Source organism: Chlorocebus sabaeus, chromosome 14, assembly GCF_047675955.1.
Source record: "Chlorocebus sabaeus isolate Y175 chromosome 14, mChlSab1.0.hap1, whole genome shotgun sequence".
NCBI lineage: Eukaryota > Metazoa > Chordata > Mammalia > Primates > Cercopithecidae > Chlorocebus > Chlorocebus sabaeus.
The window spans coordinates 11,440,940-11,464,755 of record NC_132917.1 but is presented as its reverse complement, the minus strand read 5'-3'; the positions used below and the strand labels follow the sequence as shown (position 1 = coordinate 11,464,755).

At 44.9% G+C, this 23,816-nt stretch overlaps 1 protein-coding gene across 8 annotated transcripts in view; it reads right to left on the bottom strand.

The window, feature by feature from the left end:
* GREB1 (growth regulating estrogen receptor binding 1) overlaps positions 1-23,816 on the bottom strand; it is a 159,035-nt gene that overhangs the window by 81,840 nt on the left and 53,379 nt on the right. For 7 of the 8 annotated variants that reach the window (XM_073022788.1, XM_073022791.1, XM_073022789.1 and 4 more), the window contains one exon: positions 2,832-3,075. In XM_073022788.1, the coding sequence (XP_072878889.1) occupies positions 2,832-2,988 (157 nt within the window). In that variant the 5' untranslated portion in view covers positions 2,989-3,075. Of the gene's footprint in view, positions 1-2,831; positions 4,016-23,816 lie in introns of those variants that run through there. The other variant, XM_038006578.2, reaches the window with a different exon arrangement.

The following is a 23,816-nucleotide window of genomic DNA, read 5'->3' as shown; positions in this document are numbered from 1 at the left end:
CAGCTATCAGTGAAATAAGGGAGACACAATCCCAGGAAAACTAAAACCAGCAGCCCCCAAGGCCCGCACCGTCACAGCAAAGGGCACACCCGGGAATGCGTGCATGTGATTCTGCTAAGCTGCTAAGAACAGGAATTCAGACTCTCAGAAGGCATGAAAGAAGAGGGTCGTAAGCCTCAAAAGGTCAAAGAAAGAGCTCAAAATCCAGTCAGTAAGAAAGCAGGATTAAAGGTCAAAGGTCTACGTCAGATATTCCAGGGGCTGTGATGGGAAGATCCGCTAGCAACAAGCTCGAGGGGACATTCCTGCCCGGGAGCAGACTAAACCAGACGTGTTTACCCAGGTCTCCTGGCAGGACGAGAGCTCTAAAATGGCATTAGACAAAACCAACTGGATTGGGAGCTTAGAATCCTAATAACAAAACACAGGAACTCAGGGGCCCTGGAGCACCACTTCCCTCCATTCCGTACAAGGCTATTGCTTTTAATGTTGACATGCAATTGTGTTTTCTTTCCATGAGCACAAACTCTATGGCATTCTAAGTGGGTGGGACTACAGGATTTTACCTATATGTCCTGTTTAATGAATAAATACCTACCCCAAAATGCTGGACGGTGTCTGTTTTGTTGATCTCTCTTCTTTAAAAAAAAATCAAGAATGTATAAAGGGTTTTTCCCCTATAGGAGGTGGTAGGTTAAGAGCCCAAATTCAAAGAGCAAAGTAATAAGACTCCTGCTAAATCCCCCTCACAAATACATAAAATGTTAACAGATCAAGGGGTGTTCAGCATACCAGCACCCCGGTCATAAAAACCATCTTTAATGTCATTGTCTGAGGAAGGCCAGCAATGAGATAAGAAACCCCGACAAACAGGCACGAGATGTGGCCTGGATAAGCCTGTCTGCGCCAGGTTTGACTATGCAGGAAGCAGGGGCTCTAGCTGAGTGCTTGGTTTAGGGTAACATTTAGCAAACCAAAAGGAATCTGTCTCTTCCCACCAGCCCCCTCAGCCCCCTTGTTTTCCCGCACTAGAAAACCAAACTCTCGGAGGACTTCTCTCTTCTGTGTGTTGGACAAATGGGAAAATCACAGGGCTTGGTCCAGTTTTCATAGCAACGTGGAGCTGGACAAGCCGACTGACAGCTGGCAGGGAACCTTCAACCACAGCACCGGAGGAATGAAGACTTAAGCCTCAGTGCTGTCCCTGCACAGTACCACATGTCCAACAGCAGATAAGGGCACCCTGAGCTGTCGGAATGTCAGACACAGCCTCCCGGTTAAAGGTGGGCAGAAAGCAACTATCAAGATCTTTCAACAGGAGGGAAAGCTGATTTGGAATCCTCAAAGGGCTTTCTACTCCTCTCTCCCACTGTGGGCAGCCCTGAGTCTACTCAACCCCTTGTCTGTCCCCTTTTTATCTCAGAGCTTGGCCAAAGCTGAGTGTGCAACTGCTGCTCAGTCACTCAAGCTTCCAGTGAGCCACCCTTCCATCCTCCCAAATCACAGAATTCAATTACTTCGGCTTGTGAGGTGAAAGCACTTTGTGGATTTTAAGGTATCATTCAAATAAACATTACCATCAGTATCACTATTACTAACACATCATTAGCCACAAAGCTCTTCAATACTATAGAGGTAGAGGATGACTAGGTAATTCATATTCCACCAAAGTCTTTCAACTGGCCAAAAACAGTCCATAAAATACTCTCCAGCCATTCCTCAGCTCCCCATAAAATCAGTCACGTCTCCCATGCCAGAAAACGTCGGTGCTTTTGATATGAATGCCAGAGAATTCTTGGTTTTCCTAATGCATGGTTTTGACCACAGTCTAGTTTCTCTCAGACCCAGATCCAGTTCTTGCAGGGGTTTAGAGGGGCCATTTGCAAGGCGAATTTAGTAACCACGTTTTAAACAATGACACAAAAATGCCTCCCTGCTAGAATAAGGAACTATCAGATCTCACACAAGCTCAGTGTGGGGCCCCTTGAAGACAAGACCTCCACACCTCGTTTTTCTCTAGGTGCAATTCTTTCCAACCCAACCATCCCCTTTCACATACACACTCACGCACAGCAAGACCACCCCAGCACAAGACCTGGCTCACTGAGTGCTTTCTTCTTTAATTCTAGTTAATTAATTTTTGTTTTAAAGCATAGCCCCTTTTTCACTTCAATAGCTAAGAGAAGTCTGCAGGTAACTTCAAAGACATCAACTTACAAAAAGAACTTCCATAACAGAGCAATCTCATACTATGGATCGCTGAGGGGTTACTTCTGACACGAAAACACATGGCTATAAAAAACAATCATTTCGTTCTCTGCATAATTAAATAAACTCTAAAAAGTCATCCCCATGCCTGAAGAGAATTTAGTTCTTTATTCCTGGCATATATTAAATTTATAAGGGTTTGCTTTTGGTTTTTAAAAGTTTCTAAGAGTTCTCGTACCTACTATTACTTTGCAAAGATAATAGCCACAAATCACAGGACAAAGAGAAGGAATATATTGCTGAGGGTCAAAATTTCTTGCTTTTCCAAGTGAAAATGTCAAACCTTCTAATAAGAGCATAAGTAACAACCGATTGAGAACAAGTTGTCCTCTTCCTTTCTCCTACTGATTCAATGAATAATTTTATTTCTTGCAATTTTATGGCTGAAACTTATTTACATTTTCACCAAAGTAAGAACTTGTACACAATTTTCTTTTTCTAATAATTCTTTTCTGCTAGATTCAACGTCTTCTACATAAAGAAAACAGTTTCAAGTTCTGGTGCTAACACTAACTGTGCACAATAAAAGAAATACACAAATAAAAGCAATGTGCATCTCCTACCTTCTAGAGCGGCAAGCTGCTGCTCAGCTTCCAGGTACAGCTGGGAAAAGATGGGCCTGGGCACCAGGCTGTTGGACCGCAGGGATGCCTCGATGGAATTGTGCAAGACCTCTTCAAAGCGCGTCGTCTTCAGCTGTCCAGCGTAAGAGTTTCCCATCTTCAAGAGAATGGAGTCTTCTGTTTAAAATGGCATCTCAGATTCGGTGCAAAAGTCTGACTCCGCGCAAGGTAGAAGGTGAAACAACTGCAAGGAGGAAGGGCCATGTAGCCTCCGCTCAGCAGAGACCGAGAGAGAGCGGCTGTCCTCAGCTGCAGCTACTGCCAGGCAATTACAGGAAGTTATATAAGTAACAGCTTTCTCTAATTTAGCACTCAGCAGAGCCTGACACCTCTTAGAATATTTCACTAGAGGTGCCTCTTTGCCATCCCCAGATTTCACAGGACTCTCACTTTTCCCAGAGATGTGGTCCTGCCCCGAGAGTTCCCAGACGAATGACGTTTCATTTTCCATGACCTGCAGACGAATGGGCCCTCTGACACTCCTGTAAGTGATGGCAACTGAGCAATCCACCACAACCATTCCCAGATTTGAGGATTAGAGGAGCCAGCCTCCCCCACCCTTCCCGAAAGATAGGCTAGCAGGTCTCCCATCATTGTCTTTGCTGGTAAAAGGCTGATTATTCTCATTCTTCCTTTAAAATGTTTTTTAATCTACTAAATGTGTCCATGATTCAAGTAATACAGAATTAAACCTGGAAAATGCGGAAATCACAGAGGAGTGGGAAAACGAGGAAAATCACTGACATTTCCATCCCCCAAGAGATTTATTTTCTATCCCCGCAAAAATCACAGAGAATCACTGTGATTTTTTTCTGCAGCAGCTTGAGATACAATTCACATACCTTACCACTTAGACAACTCAATGGTTTTTCGTCTATTCACAGTGTTTTGCAACTATCATACGATCAATTTCTGAACGCTTTCATCACCCCAAAAGGAAACCCCAGACCCGTCACTCTGAAACCCTCCAACCTCTCCAGCTGGAGGCAATGATTAATTTATTTTCTGTCTCTATAGATTTGCTCATTCTGGACACTTTGTATAAATGCAATCATTCAGTACGAGGTCTTTTGTGACTGGCTTCTATCTAACGTTAGCACAACGTCTCCAAGATTCATCTGTTTAGCATGAATCAGTACTTCATTCCCACTCATGTATTTTGATGTATTGTTTTAGACTTAAATATTTGCACAACTTGCGGGTGGGAAGGGACGGGAGATTGTATTCACATAATTATAATCATACTATAATACACATTTTTATTGGTTTTTTTCCTTGACATAAGCATTTTGCTCAACCTTCTTGCAAATGTTTTTAGAATAATTTTAATGGCCGCTTCCCTTGAGTGAAAATGCTGATATTTGTTCTGACATTTCTCCCTGATTATACATACGGTTAAATTTCTATTTTCAGTCCTTCCCAAGAACAGGCATTTAAATGTGTATATGTCCTTAATGTTTTCCATTTATTTTCTATTTCATTACATTTAGCTATTTGTTATATTTCCGTTCTACTTCCTTTTGGTTTAACTTGTACTTTTTTCAAACTTTTCAAAATAGTTACTTTATTGTCATCTTTATTTTTCATCTTCATTAACAACGAAGACATTTAAGGCTACATGTTATCCTCTGGGCACCTCCTTTGCTATGGTACAAGGTTTAGTGTGAAGTGTTCTCCTTTTCTTTTCTTTCTAGACAGTTTATCATTTCCCTCTGATTCCCTCTTTGATCCGTTAATTATACAGGAGTGTGTGTTTAATTTTTAAACAGTCAAGATGGCAATGGGGGGGTGAGTTCAGCTTCATATTATTTACTTCCAGTTTTTAATAGATTATAATCAAGACTGTGGTCTTTAGAAACTCTACTTTTGAAACTTGTTAAGGGTTTCTTGTTGCCATATACCTGCTGGAGTTTTCCAGATATGAGAAAAGACATTCGTAAACTCTACAAGGGATGAAAGGAAATCGATCAGATTATTCAAACTGTTCTATATCCTTGTATGTCTCCTGTCTACTCTCCTGTTCATCTTTAAAGTAGCATTTGACTTACAAAATGGCACCAGATGCCTGCACTGAAATGACCACAGAATGGCAGTTTCCTGCCTTCATCTACAATGACTGCACACACGCCCGTGTTGCGACTGGCTTCACCAGCCAGCAGAGATCTCCCATTCACTCTCACTCAAGCCATGTGTAATAAATTCCCCTCGTCCTTGTTCTGTTGGTGGCAGAGTAGCTTCAAGATGTCATCCTTGGTGCCCTGAAAGAGCTCTGCTTTCCCTCCCGAAGGTATAATAACTGGTATAGTCACGTTGATTTCCTGCCCCTATTGTAAGGAAGATTCAGCCTTTCCTCTTCCAACTAAAAGTAAATGGAAGGCATTAACCACTTCCTGCTTGTGGCAATAACTTCTGGCCACAGGGCCCCTTGGTCAGCCTCTGCTTATAGCCTGGGGAAATGAGCTGTGGGAGGATTGCTTCAGGAATTAGCCCCAACAAAAAGAAAGTGCTCCTGAAAGAGAGAGGTCAGCAGCTGGAGTAACCTAACAAGAGAGCGGAAGAGGCTGCAGGGTCCTCTCGTCTGCCTTTTTTCTTGATCTGTTGCAGACTTTAATATGTGACTGAGGGGTTGCCAGCCACATTTGGGGACACCTGCATTATTCTCAACTCAGGGTGGTATGTTTAAAGCTGCCGCCAACTAATAACATCCCAAATGACCTCTATTTCCATAGCATCTTTGTCTACAAAGCTTAAGGCACACAGGAAGAAGTTTTAAGTCGGACTCATTTTACATGCAGCCCCTGCAGAATCGTGTCCCCTGACAGAAAGAACACATTGGGGCATCCAGACCCTCCCTGCCCAAGGTCCTGTTCAGCTGACCTCACAGCTGACTGGCACCCAGGAGACCCCAGCAGCGGAGGGACGTGTAGGACTGATATAGATGGGGCAATAAAAACAAAGAAGGAAAAGTAATATCCATTGTCCAGCCACTGCGTGCAAGACACTGGGCACGCTCCCTCCTTCGCACACATGGTAGCCCACGGAAGAGGTATGATGAAGCCCATTTTATAAATGATACATTTGAATCTAGAGATACATAGCCTGCAGAAACGCTTGCTGAAAAAAAAAGAAAGAAAAGAAATAGAATGGGGAAGAGAAAGATGGAGAAAGAGAGAAGCAAAAAACAACATGGCATAGAAAAGCAGGGTTTTTGTTTGTTTGTTTTTTGAGACAGGATCTCACTTTGTTGCCCAGGCTGGAGTGAGTACAGTGGCATGATCTCGGTTCTGCAACCTCTTATCCTCCCACCTCAGCCTCCCCAAGTGGCTGGCACTACAGGAACATGCCACCACGCCCAGCTAATTTTCACATTCTTTGTAGAGACGGGGTTTTGCCATGTTGCCCAGGCTGGCCTCGAACTCCTGGGCTCAAGAGAGCTCCCAAAGTACTGGGACCACAGGCATGAGACACCATGCCCGCCCAGTAAAGTTTTCACACTCACAAAATTAAAACTTTATTTTATAGCCCTAAACAAACATCAAAGTTTTAATGTCTGTAAATAAATAGTGAAAGGAAAAATGAATACCACTCCCTATCTAATGATGCATTTGACGTCAGAACAGTAAGTACACACCACTAAAGAAGAATGAGGAGGCATTGCAACAGTATTAAAATTTGTGGTTCTTTTTGTTATTCAATTGTGGCCACAACCAAACAGTGTGGGGACTCTCTAGATACCATGGCAGGGCCCTATCTTACAGACAGGCCCTGACTGCAAAGCCACACCTGCCGGGTGAGGAAGGTTCGGGCCAGACCAGGCCTGTCATAGAGGCACATCCGGAGCTCTTTGACCCGCTGGAATCTTGCATTTGACCAGTGGAGAACTAAAGACCCAGAAAGAGAAGAGCCTAGTTCAGGGTCAAACACTAAAGCTTCAATCCTCCCAAACGCCACATGGAAACAACACCTACAAAAGGCTTCCTTGGGATGGTCCTTCTTTCCCTGGCCTGGCCCTGACCGCTCGCTCTCTGTCCATGGTCTCTTTGCTAGACCCCTGCTGCAGTTATTCAAGTCTGCAAACTGCCTGTGGGATTTCTTCCATGCCCTAACACATCACATCCACCGCCTGCATTCCAAGGCCTGGACCAGTTTCTCTTAAGGCTGGTGTGTGATGCTCTTCAACTACAGAATCTGAAGCAGTGCCCATCAGGGCAGTGATGATGGCCAAACCACAGCCTTCACCTTAATGCAGAAAAGCCTGGCTGTACTAGTCTGTAAAGAGCAGGCGCAACCCTGTGCAAAGTGATTTAATCGCCGGGACTTGGTGTTCTCATCTGTAAAATGGGCACTTAGAAAAATTGATTGTTTGTTATGGAGAGTAAGAGAGACACAGTATATTCAGTGCATGATCATTAATTTCTAGTTAAATCTGGGCATTCACAGGAAAAGAACTTCAGATTATAAATGACAAGTGACAAAAAAAGCACTATTGTCCATAAGTACTACAACTTAAAAGTGGGGAGAAATCAGTGAGAACTTGTGTTGTCAATGGGGCTGGCACTGGAAGCAGGCCAGGAGGGTTGAGTAGGATACTTTTGGAAAAAACCTAAGACCAGCATTTGCGGAAAGGACAGGAGAATGCAAAGGCAAGAAAACTCCAAGGAAACAGACAAACTTTAGAAAAAGAAAGAAGTTCATTTGCCTAAGAGTAAATGGTTTACAAGATGACATAGTGATAGAGTAAAAAAAACAAACCCAAGGGTGAAAATCAGACATTGTATAGGTGACAGTCACTCCCTGGAGCTGCAGAGCTAGAGACTGATATAGTAAAGTTAATGCCTGTCAATCAGACAGAAATGATTGGGATAAAACTGGAGGGAAGATATGCAGGCAGGAGGCCAGGCGGACACTCTTTCAATAGGACCTTTGATATCTGCTTATCTTTAAGAGTGAGGCACAAAAGGTTGCTTGGAAATTCTGTACATGGAGATGCAACTGGTTGCCTGGTGGGCTTCATGGGAGGTGACCAGATGTGGGTGTGTTTCACCAAATCAACCTCAAACACAGCTCCATGTCAGTTTGAATCCCAGCACCAGTACCTAACTTCCACTGGCCCTTCTGATCCCAGAAGCACCCACAGGCTTGACCAGATGAAGCCAACTGACCCAGGTCAGTTTGAAGTGGCAACAGTGAGCTATCAACATGCTCTAGATGGCTGGGACATTGACCTGAGCTATTCTTCTCCCATGGTACTGGTAAATCTGTGTCCTTTAGAGGACTCAGGTAGAATGAGAATTTTTAGGTTGAGTTGAAGTTCAACTAGAATAAGTGCAGGGCAGAAGCTTCAAGGAAGATAAGCAACTATTAAAGGCAGGGACAAAGGAAGGAGAGGAGGCTTCTGGTGAAATGGGACAGATGGAGAACATGCATTGTCTCTAGTCCCTTCAAAACCTCACTAAAAGGACAATGAAGGAATGTGCAGGTATAAGCACCCAAAGACAAAGAGACAGGAGAGAAAATCACAGCAGACAAGATATGCCAACAAAAGTTAGCATATTCAAAGCAGAGGAGAAGTAGGGCTAGACCTCGAAAGAGTCAGAACTAAAGCCCAGTCCTGAATTTGGTGAGGCATCCTGAGAAGCAAACCAATTCAAACGTACAGAACCCAGAGAAGGCTTAGGAATTCCAGGCAACAAGGTGAAAAGTAGGGCTGAAGAATGGGAGGACTCTCTCTCCCTTCCCGAGCTGACCCTTCCCCTTCTCTGCAGAAGTCTGGAAGTTTACTCAGGACAAATTAAACCAAAGAGAATCTGGACCCTTGGACATAGCTGGCCACAGGTATGAGATGCAGGGGTGAAAACAGGGAAATTGACTCAAATGATGCAATGTCCCTTCTCTCATTTCTTTTCTCCCATTGGCTCCCCTAAAGTACAGTCATGCTTAAGGACGGACAGATATTGAAAATTGGGGGTACTCAGTATAACAGATCCATATCTAATCACCTTCTGTGAGGTCCAGCAGTCAACCAGCAGCTTTCTTTTATTATTTTATTATTTATTTATTTATTTATTTATTTATTTATTTATTTATTTATTTTTGAGACAGTTTCGCTCTTGTTTCCCAGGCTGGAGTGCAATAGCACGATCTCAGCTCACTGCAACCTTCGCCTTCCAGGTTCAAGCGATTCTCCTGCCTCAGCCTCCGAGTAGCTGGGATTACAGGCGCCCGCCACCTCGCCTGGCTAATTTTTGTACTTTTAGCAGAGACGGGGTTGCATCATGTTGGCCAGGCTGGTCTCGAATCTCCTGACTCAGGTGATCCACCTGCCTCAGCCTCCCAAAGTGTTGGGATTACAGGCGTGAGCCACCACACCCAGCCAATCAGCAACTTTCTATGCTGACTTAAAAATAAGCAGACATCCGAAGATCATCAGCATCACGAGGCTTTTGAGAAAATCCTTAAACATAAAATGTAAGACACTAAAAGAAACAAAGAGACAAAAGAGAGCAAACAAAAACCACAAAGGAAACACATCTCCCACAGTTCATATCTTCAGAGGGATAATGTATCCACAAAACAAGAACCTTAAACGTGGAGAAAAAGAGACGGAATTCTTAAAAACTGTTTAAACAATAACAGAAATGTAAACTTTAGTAGAAGGGCTACAAGGCAAAGTTGAAGATCAAGATACAAAGAATGGAAAAGAGAAGAAAATTGAAATGATTTTGTTATTGCATAACAGGACAACTACAGTATGAAGCTGAAGTTTTTTCAGTAGTTTTCAATGTCATTTTCCTACCATATTATTTCCAAAATGAGAGAAAAATAACTACTCTTGGCCATGCTGAAGGCTACTCTGAAACATTTCATTAATGTGGCTCCTATTTACATATTTAACCATTCTCTTTTTTTCGTCTTAAAGTAGGACAACTGAGACGTTACCTAGGAAAGGACTAATCAGACAGCGAATACCCACAAAGAGAAAAGGTTAATGTTTCCTTTTAATATCTTTATTCTATTAGAAAATAAACTCTTTGGGGGTTCGTGGGGGGAAAAAGGCAACTGGAAGATCAATCCATGAAGCCCAGGAGTTCTAGAAGAATAAAAAAAGAAAAAGGAGAAAATGATATTCCCGAAGAATATTTTTCAGAGCTGAAAACCACAGATTTCCAGATTTAAAGGACCCATCAAGAGCCCGGCACAACAAATGAAAAGGATACACATGGAGGCACATCCATGAAATTTCAGAACCCTGGAGATAAACAGAAACAACAGGTCACATTCAAGGGCTTAAAATAATCAGGAAGACTTTGGATTTCTCAAAAGCAATACTGGACACTAGGAAATAACGAAATAATGCCTGGAAAATTTTGAGGGAGAATTATTTCCTACCTAGAATACTCAACCAAAATAATAATCAAACTGAGAGTAGAGTGAAACCATTTTCTGAAATGCAAAATCTCAAAACAATTTATCTCCCAAGTTCCCTTTCTCAAGAAACTACTGGGGAGTGGTGTAAATTAACACTTGTGAAGCCAGGGGGCCAGGATGGGGGATCCAACAGAGGAGAGAAGGAGAGGGAACTCACAAGGTGGTGGTGAGAACAGCTAGGCGATCCACACTGGAGCAGGGACAGAAGGCTCCAGGAAGGAGGTCTCCAAGAAGAAAACAGGGTAACAGATTTAATTATCTGATGTGTTCAATGACATTGAAAGGAGTTTACAAGTTCTATCAGAATATGGGGATATATTATTGACAGGTACAGGAAGAATAAGATGTACAATGACTGAAATTTTAGTTACGCACACTGTAAGTCTATGGTGAGTGCTGATTCAAACAAAGTTTTGATATAACTATTTTGGAAGAATGAGAAAAGGGAAAGGCATGTGTATGTGTATATATGTGGGTGTGTGCATGTGTGTGCATATGTGTTTGGGTATGTGCACATGTGTCTGGCTGTGCATGTGTGTGCACATATGTTTGGGTATATGCACATGTGTGCACATGTCTGGCTGTGCATGTGTGTGCACATATGTTTGGGTCTATGCACATATGTGCACACGTCTGGCTATGTGCATGTGAGAATGTGTGGTGGGCTTTTTTTTTTTTTTTTGGAGACAGGGTCTTGCTCTGTTTCCCAGCTGTAGTGCAGTGATGCAGTCAGAGCTCACTGTAGCCTCAACTCCTGAGCTCAAGCAATCCTCCCGCTTCAGCCTCCTGGGTAGCTAGGACTATAGAAACATGCCACCATGCCCAGATAACTTTTTTTTAGTAAGGACAGAGGTCTTGCTAGGTTGCCCAGGCTGGTGTCAAACTTCTGGGCTCAAGAAATTCTACCGCCTTGGCCTCCCAAAGCACTTGGATTACAGCAGTGAGCCACTGCACCCGGCTAACAGTGTGTTCTTGGAGTAGAAGGAAAGAGGTATAAGAAAGCTAAATTCTCATATTCCACAGTAAGAATGAAAAGATGGCCTAGACACAAACAATAAATGGCAACACCAGCTGTTACTTGGGAATAAAGAGGTAATTCCAGAGAAGAAGAAGAAAAAAGGAAGAATTTAAAAATGGTTTTAAATTTTGTCGATTTAAAAATGGTTGTCTCTAGGAAGCAGGAATTGGGGTAGAAATAGGTTTTTCATTTTCATTTTTCATTTTAAAGTTTATAATTTAACTTTTTAGACTGTGTGCATATTTATATTTTTTGAAAAAAGGATGGTTACATTTTAAAAATAAATGAAAGGCTGGCAAGAAGGGAATGACAGGCATTATAAGGAAGCTCAGTAGAAGAGCAGCTGAAGCTCATGGTAGACTGCAGACCGACAGCAAAGGAAGCACACCTGTAAAGAATTATCTAATTTCATCCTGCCAACAACCCTGTCTTCTAGATACTTCTCTCCCTACTTTTATCCCATATGAAGAAACTAAGAAAGTAAGGTTTGGAAAGGTTGGACCTGTCTGAAGACACACAGCTAGTGCCTGGTCTGGAATTAAAAGCCCATCTCCAAAGAATCTCTTCCAGGAAAAGTAGTGTTAAGAAATGTAAACTGGCACAGCCGAGCACGGTGGCTCACACCTGTAATCCCAGGCCTTTGGGAGGCCGAGGCAGGCAGATCACTTGAGGTCAGGAGTTCGACATCGCCCTGGCCAACATGGTGAAACCCCATCTGTACTAAAAATACAAAACATAGCTGGGCGTGGTGGCACACCTGTAATCTCAACTATTCGGGAGGCTGAGGCAGGAGAATCACTTGAGCCCAGGAGGCGGAGATTGCAGTGAGCTGAGATTGCAAAATTGCATTCCAGTCTGGGCAACAGGGTGAGACGCCATCTCAAAAAAAAAAAAAAAAAGTTTAAACTAGCAGAATGTAAAATTCTCAGACATCCTCATTTTCAGAGTTATAAATCTGTATTATCATTACTTTCTGGTGCCTTTTCTAGTAGTGACAAGACATTTCCTGATTTTACCGAAAGTTAAGGCATTCCTCTGAAGTTCTAAAGGACAGCACTAGAGACTCGGCCTAAAGAGACTAAGCCCGCATTCACACAAAAAGTGAGACGCGCTCCTGAGCACGGCAGGGTTTTCATCATGCTGGGAGCCAAGAAAGTCCTGCAATTCTTTCGAGAGCAGGTTCTACCTATTCTCCCAGAACCACATGAGAAAGCTGGTAAGGTCCCTATTACAGAGCTTGTATGTTACAACATGTATCCCAAGTGAGCACATAAAAAATATCAAAACTTCAGTTTATAGCTAATTTATCTATTCACTTCAACTATGTGTGTATATATTTTACAATGCAAATAATATTTTCATGCATACATAAACCACATATAAGCATATAAAAACATGTGGTCCATGTTGTTATAAATCAGTAAGGACATATGTTGTGTATATATATATGTGTGTATTTATTTACTGAGAGTATGAATGGAAGAATAAGAAAGCCAGTATTTCTTTCCTATATACTATGTGCCAGGAAATTTTCTTCCAACAGCTCAATGACAAAAGTATTATTGTCTTGGTTTTGCAGATGAAGGGAGGGGGCATGGGATATAAAAGCATTCTTTGTCTTCACATCTTTGTTCTTTTCTTTTTTCTTTTCTTTTCTTTTTTTTTTTTTTTTGAGATGGGATCTCGCTCTGTCACCCAGGCCGGAGCGCAGTGACGCGATCTTGGCTCACCACAACCTCCACCTCCTGGGTTCAAGCGATTCTCCTGCCTCAGCCTCCCGAGTAGCTGGGACTACAGGCATGCGCCACCATGCCCGGCTAATTTTGTATTTTCAGTAGAGTCGGGGTTTCTCCATGTTGGTCAGGCTGATCTTGAACTCCCGACCTCAGGTGATCCGCCCGCCTCAGCCTCCAAAAGTGCTGGGATTACAGGTGTGAGCCACTGCGCCTGGCCATCTTTGTTATTTTCTTTAGCAACACAAACCCCAAACATTTTAAACAATCAATAGCTGCTGTCAGGACTACTTTGTGCAGAGATTTTTCTTGCTTTCCATTGGTAACTTTACTTCATCACAGTCCTAAAACTCAGGTAACGTGGTTCTCATTTTACACATTAGGAAATTGAGGCCGGGTGACTTGTCCAAGGTCACACATTTGGAACAATTTTAGAATGTCCAATGATGGCCCTTAGTATGCTTTACTGAAAGCAAAGATTCATTGGAAAGATTAATCCCTTTTCTTTCAGAAAAGGATGCATTTTTTAAGTTGCTTTTTAAAAATGGTGTTCACTTGTCCAGCCATGCTCAAAACTTTGGGTTAGGAAAAGGATTGCCTTGAGTCCTCTCATCATGGTGCTTTGCCAAAAGGGGAGCTGCCATGGAAAGTTGCTGATTGGCCAGGTGTGGTGGCTCATGCCTGTAATCCCAGCACGTTGGGAGCCTGAGGCAGGTGGATCACCTTAGTCAGGAGATTCGAGACCAGCCTGGCCAACACGATGCAACCCTATCTCTGCTAAAAGTACAAAAATTAGCCAGGCGAGGTGGCGGGCGCCTGTAATCCCAGCTACTCGGAGGCTGAGGCAGGAGAATCGTTTGAAACTGGGAGGCGAAGGTTGCAGTGAGCTGAGATCGTGCCATTGCCCTCCAGCCTGGGGCACATTCTGTAGCCTCATCTAAAAAGAAACATTTCTAGCCAGACAAAGAAACCCGAAAGCAGGCTGGGCACGGTGGCTCCCACCTGTAATCCCAGGACTTTGGGAGGCCGAGGTGAGTGGATCACCTGAGGTCATAAGTTCGAAACCAGCCTGGCCAACATGGTGAAACCCTGTCTCTACTAAAACTACAAGTTAGCCGGGCGTGGTAACAGGCGCCTGTAATCCTCACTACTCGGGAGGCTGAGGCACAAGAATCGCTTGACCCCAGAAGGCGGAGGTTGCAGTGAGCTAAGAATGCGCCACTGCACTCCAGCGTGGGCGACAGAGTGAGACTTTGTCTCAATTAAAAAACAAACAAACAAAAAACCGAGAGCATTCTAAGAATGTGGCCTGCAGACCCGTCCCCTGCGTGGAGGTGAGCAGGCAGACAGGCGCGGGACAGACGGGCGGCCAGTGTTCGCTCCTCCACCTGCACCCTCAGCACCATGGGCCCTTCCCTGGGGATGAGAGCAGGAGCCTTCTGACTCCAGCCCATTCCAAGGAAAACATTCTTGCCCTGGCCCCTCCTTAGAGTGACCCCTCCCCTCCTCTTCCCTCCTTAGAATAGAACATCCAAAGGTTTGCCCACAGGTGAAAAATGGATTTCTTTTAAAAGGCTCGGCCGGGCGTGGTGGCTCACGCCTGTAATCCCAGCACTTTGGGAGGCCGAGGCGGGCAGATCACAAGGTCAAGAGATCAAGACCATCCTGGCTAGCACAGTGAAACCCTGACTCTACTAAAAATACCAAAAATTAGCCGGGCATGGTGGTAGGCACCTGTAGTCCCAGCTACTCGGGAGACTGAGGCAGGAGAATGGCGTGAACCCGGGAGGCAGAGCTTGCAGTGAGCGGAGATCACGCCACCACACTCCAGCCTGGGCAACTTGAGCAAGACTCCATCTCACAATAAATAAATAAAAATAAATAAATAAATAAATAAATAGCTCTCAGACTAGAAGGGTTAAGCATCCAACTAAAATCGGGGTCCGAATGATTTCCCTACTCCTCTCTGAGGTCCCTTCACTCCACCTTTTACCAATCATGCAATGAGGCACCTCTGTCTAAATGAAGCCTCCATCTGTCAACAACAGCGCTGAGTCCCAAAATGGGCTGGGACTCACTTCCTTAGATAACACTTGGCTCTAGGTGCTCCTGGGTGCTGCACACTAGTCATTTTGCTGAGAAAAATAAAGCCACAGCTTCCCTGGACTGCCCACTCCTCAGACCCAACTCCTCCCCACTCCCCAGTCCATTCACAGACAGGCATCAGTACCCATTTCTTCACACCACCCAGCAGCACACATCAGGGGTTCAAACCCCCTGCACACATATATGGCCACCGAGGCCCACAAGGTGCTGAGAACACAGTGCTCTTGGGTTCCCAGTCGCAACATCCAGTTAGATCAAAACCAGCAGGAATCACACAGAGGGCCTTACAGGTCCCTTCAAGTTAGGAGATAATAAACTTCTCATTATCATTGGACTTCACCAACATCAAAAATTATTCTCAAACTTAGGCTTTGCAAACTGTTCATAATCTGTCTGCTATAGTGGTAAAAGCATGCACTCTTCAATAAGACCACCGGGGCCTGATTCATGGTTATGCTGCTTTCAAGCTGTGTGACCATGGGCAAGTTACCTAACCTCTCTGAACCTCCATTTCCTCTTTTATAAAATGGAGATACTAAGAACCACCTTACACAGCTGTAGTGAGGACTAAATTAACATGTAGGGGAGTTGGCATAAACTAGATGTTAATAAGTTCCAGTTTCCTCTCTAAAATTGGAATTAACTGCCCATAATTCTAATTTCTAGATGTTAACCAGAGACTTAATTTTAAGTCTTAATCTTAATTTTTATTTATTTATTTATTTATTTTGAGACGGAGTCTCGCTCTGTCGCCCAGGCTGGAGTGCAGTGGCGCAATCTCGGCTCACTGCAAGCTCCGCCTCCCGGGTTCACGCCATTCTCCTACCTCAGCCTCCCCAGTAGCTGGGACTACAGGCGCCCACCTCTCACAGAGCAGTTTCTCCAATGGAATTAATTAAACTTCTGACTTCCTTAGGAGTACACCTATTGAAACGTGCCTCTCTGACTAGATATTATATCATTTAGTAGCTTATCCCCCCTTCTGCCAGCTTTCCAACTAAACTTGAAGGGCTTTGACAACAGAGACCATTCCAGTCACCTCTTTACTTCCCATGGTGCCCGGGACACTGCAGGTCCCTAGAAAACAACCCCTAAAAAGGAGAGTAGAAGAGGAAAAGGAAGACCACATGCTTAAGGTTACAGAGAGAAAGAAACAGACTGAGGTCCTCTCTGAAAGCATTTGGATTAGCCTTTAAAGCCCCAGGTGTACCAAATAAACACATCTGAAGCTTTAATTTAGGCCCCTGGGATGCCACTGCTGTTAGAATTCCAGAAAACTAATTAACTAATTCCCACTGCCCCAGGTGTTACCTGAACTCACTTTGTTGTTTTCTGCTCCAAACAAAGCCAGAGGGGCCAGAGGAGAGCCCTTCCTATGGGCATCAAAGTACAAGATGTGCGCTTTGATTCCTTCTTCATGAACACGCTGCTGCTCGGCCGCGCCCCATGTCTGTTCTCTCTTCAGTTTACACTTAAGCCAAAATCAACTGCTCCCTCTTCTGCCCTCCCCCTGCCCCAGCACTTTGCTCATACTGCACCTTCACTGGGCTCTGGGTTTGTTCTCCCTGAGGCCACAGGGAGTGTATCAGTGTCTACACCTCCCCCAGGGACTCAGTTGCTAAATGCAGCAAGGAAGCTCACCCAATACCCCTCTTCCCCTTGTTCCCCTCAGAGCCCAGAACAGTTTCTTACAGGAGAGTGGATCTGAAAGGGAATGGCGTTGACTCTGCCGATGATCCCACGCTGCAGATCCTGCTCGATCACCACCCAGGCCCACCCCAGGCTCCAAGAGCAGATGCAGCTGGGGGCCTTCAGGGTCTCAGGGCTCAAGTATAGATAGCCAGGTCTGTCCCAAGCCACACATGGACAGCTTCTGGCCTGTTCTATGCCTGCCCTGTGAGAAGCAAAGAACTTTCCTCTTCCAGAATCATGATTTTGCCTTAAACAAAGGTAAATGCTTACATAATCTAAATTGGATCCTTGGCAGAAATATTTCACTACCACTTAGAGCGAAGGGTGAAACTGAACTAGACACAGTTCCTGCCCTGAAGAACCTCACAGAAACACAGGAAGTGCAGGTCAGCAGTGTAATGCAAAATAGAAGAGATGCAGGCAAGAAGGCCTGGAGGGAAACAGAGAAGGGAATGGAAAATTCTATCAGGTCAGTCTTGGCGGGCCTCATGGAAGGCTCAGTCGTCAAAGTTGAGTACAGGTTTGCTGTCTGAAAAGAAGGGGCGAAGGTATACAAGGCATCGGCTTGACCCAAGGGTGAGACACCTATTGTGTGCCTGGGCAACACAGGTCCTTCCAGCATGAGGTGTATGCAGGGACAGGGGGTAGGAGGGCAATGAGGGGCCCGTTCAGCCTAAGCCCTGCTAAGGTGTTTGAAATTAACCATGTCAAGTCACCAAAGGAGTTAAGCAGGGCTGATGAGGCTGTGTTTGAGAGATTCCTACAGCTTCCTAAGGAAGGCGTCTAGGAGGATACTGCAATAGACCAAGACTCAAAGAGAACTAAAGACTGCATCTGTGCAGGGTGAGCAGCACGAGGAGCCTAGCTGACTTCGGGCTTTAGAAAGAGTCGGAGGCAGTGGTGGTGTCACTGTCATGGAGAAGAGTAGGCATGGGGGTCTGAAGAGAGAGCTGCAAGGTCAGGATGCCAAGTGTTCCGATCCCCATGGCCTGCCCTTGCTTGCCGTCCACTCATTCACAGATGCCCACAGAGCCCGCCTGTGCACAAAGCCTCAAGCGGTGTGATACCCTCTCCTCCAGAAGGATCCATGGCAGAGAAGGAAGGGTCATGGTCTGGAGTAAAGTCTACAAGAGCGAAACCCCAACCCTGGCTTCCTGCCCGGCCTCCCTTTCCCTTCCCTTTCTGCCTCGCTGCCTCCGTTCTGAATCACATCCAAAACACACTATGTACCCTCCAACCTGGGGTTCCATCTCCTTCTGGGAGATGGCCTTCTCCTAGAAGCCCCGCCAACCTGGCCCTTCAGGGCCACTACCCTGGCCAGCCACAGGGACATGACCCCACCCAAATCTCACCAGAACACCCCAAATTCCAGAAACCACTGACCCAGGCTCCCTCCTCTTCCAACTTCCCTACAACCACATTCCAACTGGACGAATTCCCCAGCCAACGCACAAGCGTGGTGACTGACTTCTGGTGTGTCCAAAGTTTGAGAAAACAAGACTAGAAAAAAGCAACACTCTCAGGACCGTGCCCTCAGCCTGTCTCATTTTCAACAGCCAAGGAAGGATGCGAATGGGGTGAATGGGGTGCTCCAGTAATGTGCCAATAGTCAGCCCCCAATATATGACACGGCAATAAATGCATTGAGACCGCAGGATGGTCTCCTATAAAGTCTTTGCCGGTCCTCCTAGCAGGAAACAAGGCATCATTCTCATGTAGATTTCTCCGATTTTCCCTAGAGGAACTCATAAACTCCACAGGTGTTATTGAAGGGAGAAAAGCTGGGCTGAGAGGCGACTGGTGTCTAATCTGTTCATCTCTCCAACTCAGACTGCCTGACCCACAGCCACAGCTCGGCCCTGAGCTGCTCTGACATCTGTGCACAGAATGTCAGAGAGTGTTTCTTTGGAGAACATCTTTAAGTGCTCTCAAATGGAACTACAAAGCCATCAGCTATGTCCCCTCCAATTGCAGTAAGAACTGAATGGAAGAGAAGGACCTTCAGAATAAAGCCAGGGAAGCAGAAACCACTGAAAACTTTCTCTCTAAAACCAACCAGGCAGGGCCCAAGAAGTGTTTTGAATCTCATTCATAAGAACACAAACTAATTATCTGCCACCCCTTTGGATATCATTTTAAACAATAAAAATAAGGACACCCATTCATTCAGTGGACTTGCCTCAGTTTACTGCTCCCCTGCACCTTATTAGAGGCCAATGCTTTGCCATTATTCTGCTGAACACAGGCCAGAGCTGTCTTCGTAACAAGTCAACACAAACCTCTCCAACCCCCAAAAGCAGGTGCTCGCTTGCAAAGTCAAATAAACCGTACCTTACAAAAAGCTGATCATTTCAGGCACTCCACAGACCAACCAACCAAGAGCAGGCTAAGCCCAGCAGAGGTGGGAAGTGTGCAGGGGCTCCTGCCTCCCGGCCTGTGCCTTTGATCTGCGCCTGGGGATGGAGGAGGATGCGTGGGGCGTGTAATGCCCTGCTGTGCAGAACCAGACTCGGGTCTGCCTGACACCACGGCTCCCTGGCCCCTGCTCGGCAGGGAGAGGCAGCCAAGCCAGCCAGGGAAAAGGTTTCAGAGCTGGTATCTGCTCCCAGAGCTACAACAACAACCAAAAAAAAAAAAAAAAAAAAAAAATCAGCAGTAGCCCTTCCAACTGGAGTTTCATCTGCCCAGTGCCTGCCGGGTCAGATGGCAAATGCCACCGTTTCGTGTCTTCTTAGCCCTGAAGTGTTTTACTGGGTCACAGTGCTCTCCACACAGGTACATACCAATCTGTCTAACCACCAGCAGTTAAACTGATTCTTTTTAAACTACATAGAAGTTTGTGTACTTGGAGTGGAGCCACAGTACGCTGTGCAGAGAACAAAGGGTCAGGAGAAGAACACAGGCTTTGCGGTGGAAGACAGTCAGCTGGCAGCCTGGCTTGCCTCCGAAGGATTACAGGTAGCGCGGACCTAAGGCACATAAGCAAGCACGTGTCCGTTCAAATAACTCTGCTGTGAACACCATGGAATACCCCAACAACAAAAACTCCCTGGAGAGTCCCAGGATGCACATTCTTACACTTCTCTCATTCAAACCATTTCTACCACTATAGAAATCTTCAAGAAAACAGTAGCTGTTGGCTGGGCACAATGGTTCATACCTGTAATCCCAGCACTGTGGGAGGTCGAGGTGGGAGGACTGCTTGAGCCCAGGAGTGGGAAACCAGCCTGGGCAACATAATGAGACCACATCTCTACAAAAAATAACAATTAACTGGGTGTGGTGGTGCACACCTGAAGTACCGGCTACTTAGGAGGTTGAGGTGGGAGGATCGTTTGAGCCCAGGATGCAGAGGCTGCAGTGAGCTGTGATCACACCACTGCACTCCAGCATGGATGACAAAGTGAGACCCTGTGAGAAGAGGAGAGGAGGGGAGGGGAGGGGAGGGAAGGAAGGGAGGAAGGGAGGGAAAAAAAAAAGAGAGGAAGGGGAAAAGGGAGGGATGGAGGGAGGAAAGGAGGGAGGAGGGAGGGAGGGAGGGAGGAAGGAAGGAAGGAAGGAAGGAAGGAAGGAAAAGTGAGAGAGAGGGAGGGAGAAAGGGAAGGAGGGAGGAGGGAGGGAGGGAGGGAGGAAGGAAGAAGGAAGGAAGGAAGGAAGGAAGGAAGGAAGGAAGGAAGGAAGGAAGGAAGGAAGGAAGGAAGGAAGGAAAGAAACACCAGCTCCTGTCCAGACCTCTCTTTAACATCCCTGTTGCAATTGACTCTTACGAATCCAGGACTCCTGATCAAATCCTAATTCAAAAAGGAAAGAAAATAAATCATGAGATCCCACTCCAATTATGCAAATACCTTTAACTTTGCTTTTTCTCTTCTTGCTAGGATCACTAACTTCCTGCAAAAGTGACTTGAATGTGACCCAGGGGGTTCAAGATCATTTATCTTTTGTAACAAAGGCTAAAGAGGCGGATTACTCCTCTTGGTGCCCCAGTCAGCGAGGAGATTTCCCAGCTGTTCCTGGGCTCACTCCCCAAAAGCACCAGGCACTAACGGGTAGAACCTGTGTGGTGGGCTTGTTCGTTCCCAGGCTGGGCAATGCCTCCCGAAAAGGGGCGGTGGAGACCCCACCCATCCCCGCACCTGCATCACCAGGCAGGGGCAGCACCTGCTGGAGGTTCTGCCCGAGCGAGTATCTGCAGCTCTGAAGTATCCCCAGTGCCGGGGCTTTACTCGTCGGGGAGGCACACTGTACATGGTCTGTACGTAGAGTGCCCCATGCCTTCTGCTGCTCAGGGCACCATGTGTGACAGTGGGAAACTGGAAACTAACAAAATACCCAACAAGAAATGCATGCTTAACACAGCCTGCAATAAATGCATAAAAGCTATGTGCATGAAGAGTTTGTCAATGATGCAGACGTACTTAGGATATAACATTCAGCAAGATACATGTACTGTATAGAAAGATAGGTAGATCCTATGGATAATTTTAAATTCCTATATATGATATCATATATATTAAAATACATACAATATGTTAAAATCGTGTATATTATTTATTATCTTTTTAGAGAAGGGGAGAAAGAGTTTAAGCAGTAGAGTGTTTAAGATGATGGGCTCTGGACCCAGGTTTGGGTTTGAATCTTCACTTATTGGACATTAGACCTTGAGCAAGTTACTTAACCTTTATGTGCCTCAGTTTCCCTAACCAGAAAAATGGGAGAAAAGTACTTGCTTCTTAGAGTTGTGTGGATTTATTAATTACTATGTATAGGGTGCTTAGAATGGTACCTGGCACATATATAATATTAAACATGCCAGGATAATAGTCACAATTCTTGCCATTACTAAGCTTGCAACCTGTGAATAAATAAATTAAATGTGTAAAAGGGACTGAAAGAAAATGTCGGCCGGGCGCGGTGGCTCACGACTGTTATCCCAGGACTTTGGGAAGCCAAGGCAGGCAAATCACCTGTGGTCGGGAGTTCAATCCCAGCCTGGCCAACATGGTGAAACCCCATGTCTACTAAAAAATGCAAACCTTAGCCAGGCGTGGTGGCAGGTGCCTGTAATCTCAGTTACTTGGGAGGCTGAGACAGGAGAATCTCTTGAACCTAGGAGGAGGAGATTGCAGTGAGCCACAATCCCACCATTGCACTCCAGCCTGGTCGACAAGAGTGAAACTCCTTCTCAAAGAAATCAAAGAAAAGAAAATATCTATGGTGCTTGCCTCTAAATGAAAGAATTCAAGGTTTTTTAAAACATGCTTCTTTCAACTGTGCTGTAAACTGCTAACTTTTAAACTTGATGTAACTTACTATTATGAGGAGAAAATTAGCAAAGTTTGCTTTCATTAGGTCTGAACTGCAATGACTTTGAATCAACTATGCTTTCCCATTACTGTCAAAAATAGGCTTTTGATGTGAAAACGGCAATGAGGTATCTAAAGAGGCCAGAGCTCACCTCCAGTGTTAACTCCATCTGCTGTGTGGCTCTCTTCTCAGTTTAAATCTGCAATTCTTTGCTTAATGCCAATACATCTGCTTGCCATAAATCTCTTTGTTCTATTCTATACATAATGCTCTTCTACCCCTGGCCAAATCCTCTACACATTAAACATGACAATCATAGCCACGGTTAGGCATTTTTTGGGCATTTTTCTCTTTTTGGCCACAAAGGTCATAAGTGATTACTTTCAAAAAGCAGAAAAATCTCTACCTATCCAACAAAATGCTCTAGAAACCATATAACCACCATTAATAAATAAATATGGCTTGGCTTTTACTAAATGTTTCCCTGAGAGGTTTCCAGATCACTACAGAACACAAAGCTTTACTGGGACAAACCATGTGGGGTTGGCGCTGCTGGTGCTGCCTGGCTGCTGACTGCCTGGGGCACAAGCAGCACCTCCGCATCCTGCTACATCCTGTCACGCCTCCACTCTTTGCACATGCTGTGTTCCTCCTGCCTTGAAAGTCCTTACTCCTCATTCATGACACGAACTCCTACTCATCCCTCAAGACCCAGTTCAAGCATCTCTCTTCTATTGTGTGGTGGTCCTGGCCTCCCGAAACTGAACTGGCCATTCTCTTTGTGTCCCCACCACTCCTGTGTAGGCTCCAGGCTTGTGGTGGTCTCCCAGGACCATGATTATCTGTGTGCTTCCCTCTCTCCCCTGCTGCCTGGGATCCCCAGGAAAGCAGAGAACACGGAGATGTACGCTCTTGGCCAATCACAGTGCCTAGGAAACAGAAGGTATCTGATAAGAGTCTATTTACAAGGTAGTGTTTGCATTTTACACGAAAAAAAAAAAAAAAGAATTCAGGGCAGCAAGAAGAAAGAAGACGAACACTTCTGACATCCGTATCCAGGCAAAATGTAGACAGACCAGAGATTCAGTGGGCACAGTCAGGAAGTGGGGAAGAGAAAACAAATCATGTAAGTGGGGCAAATGCAACCTTTTCCTATACTCGTGAAAACACAAGGACCCCAAACCTTCCCTTCTAGTTAAGAGATTTTCCTCAGCCTCTCCCCTTGAATCACCGAATCCTAGACTATCAGACCTAGAAGTAACCAAAGAACTCAACGTATTTCAATCAACAAATACCTTATTTCTCTATTATTGATTATTATTGTTTAAGCGTCATCCTGTGTGCTAGGCACTGGAAACTCTTAAAGGAAAAGTCCTTTCCTTATAAAAATACCGTTTAATGGAAACAGAAATTTAGATTATGGTATGAGAACTAACTTGTAATTCAACATGGTACCTGACCCTTCCTGAGATGACCTTCAAAAGATACTGAATTAAAAATAAATAAATAAATAAATAAATAAATAAATAAATAAATAAATAAGTGGGGTGAGGTATTTTAAGCCACAGTGACCAAAAAAAAAAAAAAAAAAAATGGAAAGGAGGCCATTAGCTAACGAGAGGTTCAGGTTTCATAAACTTC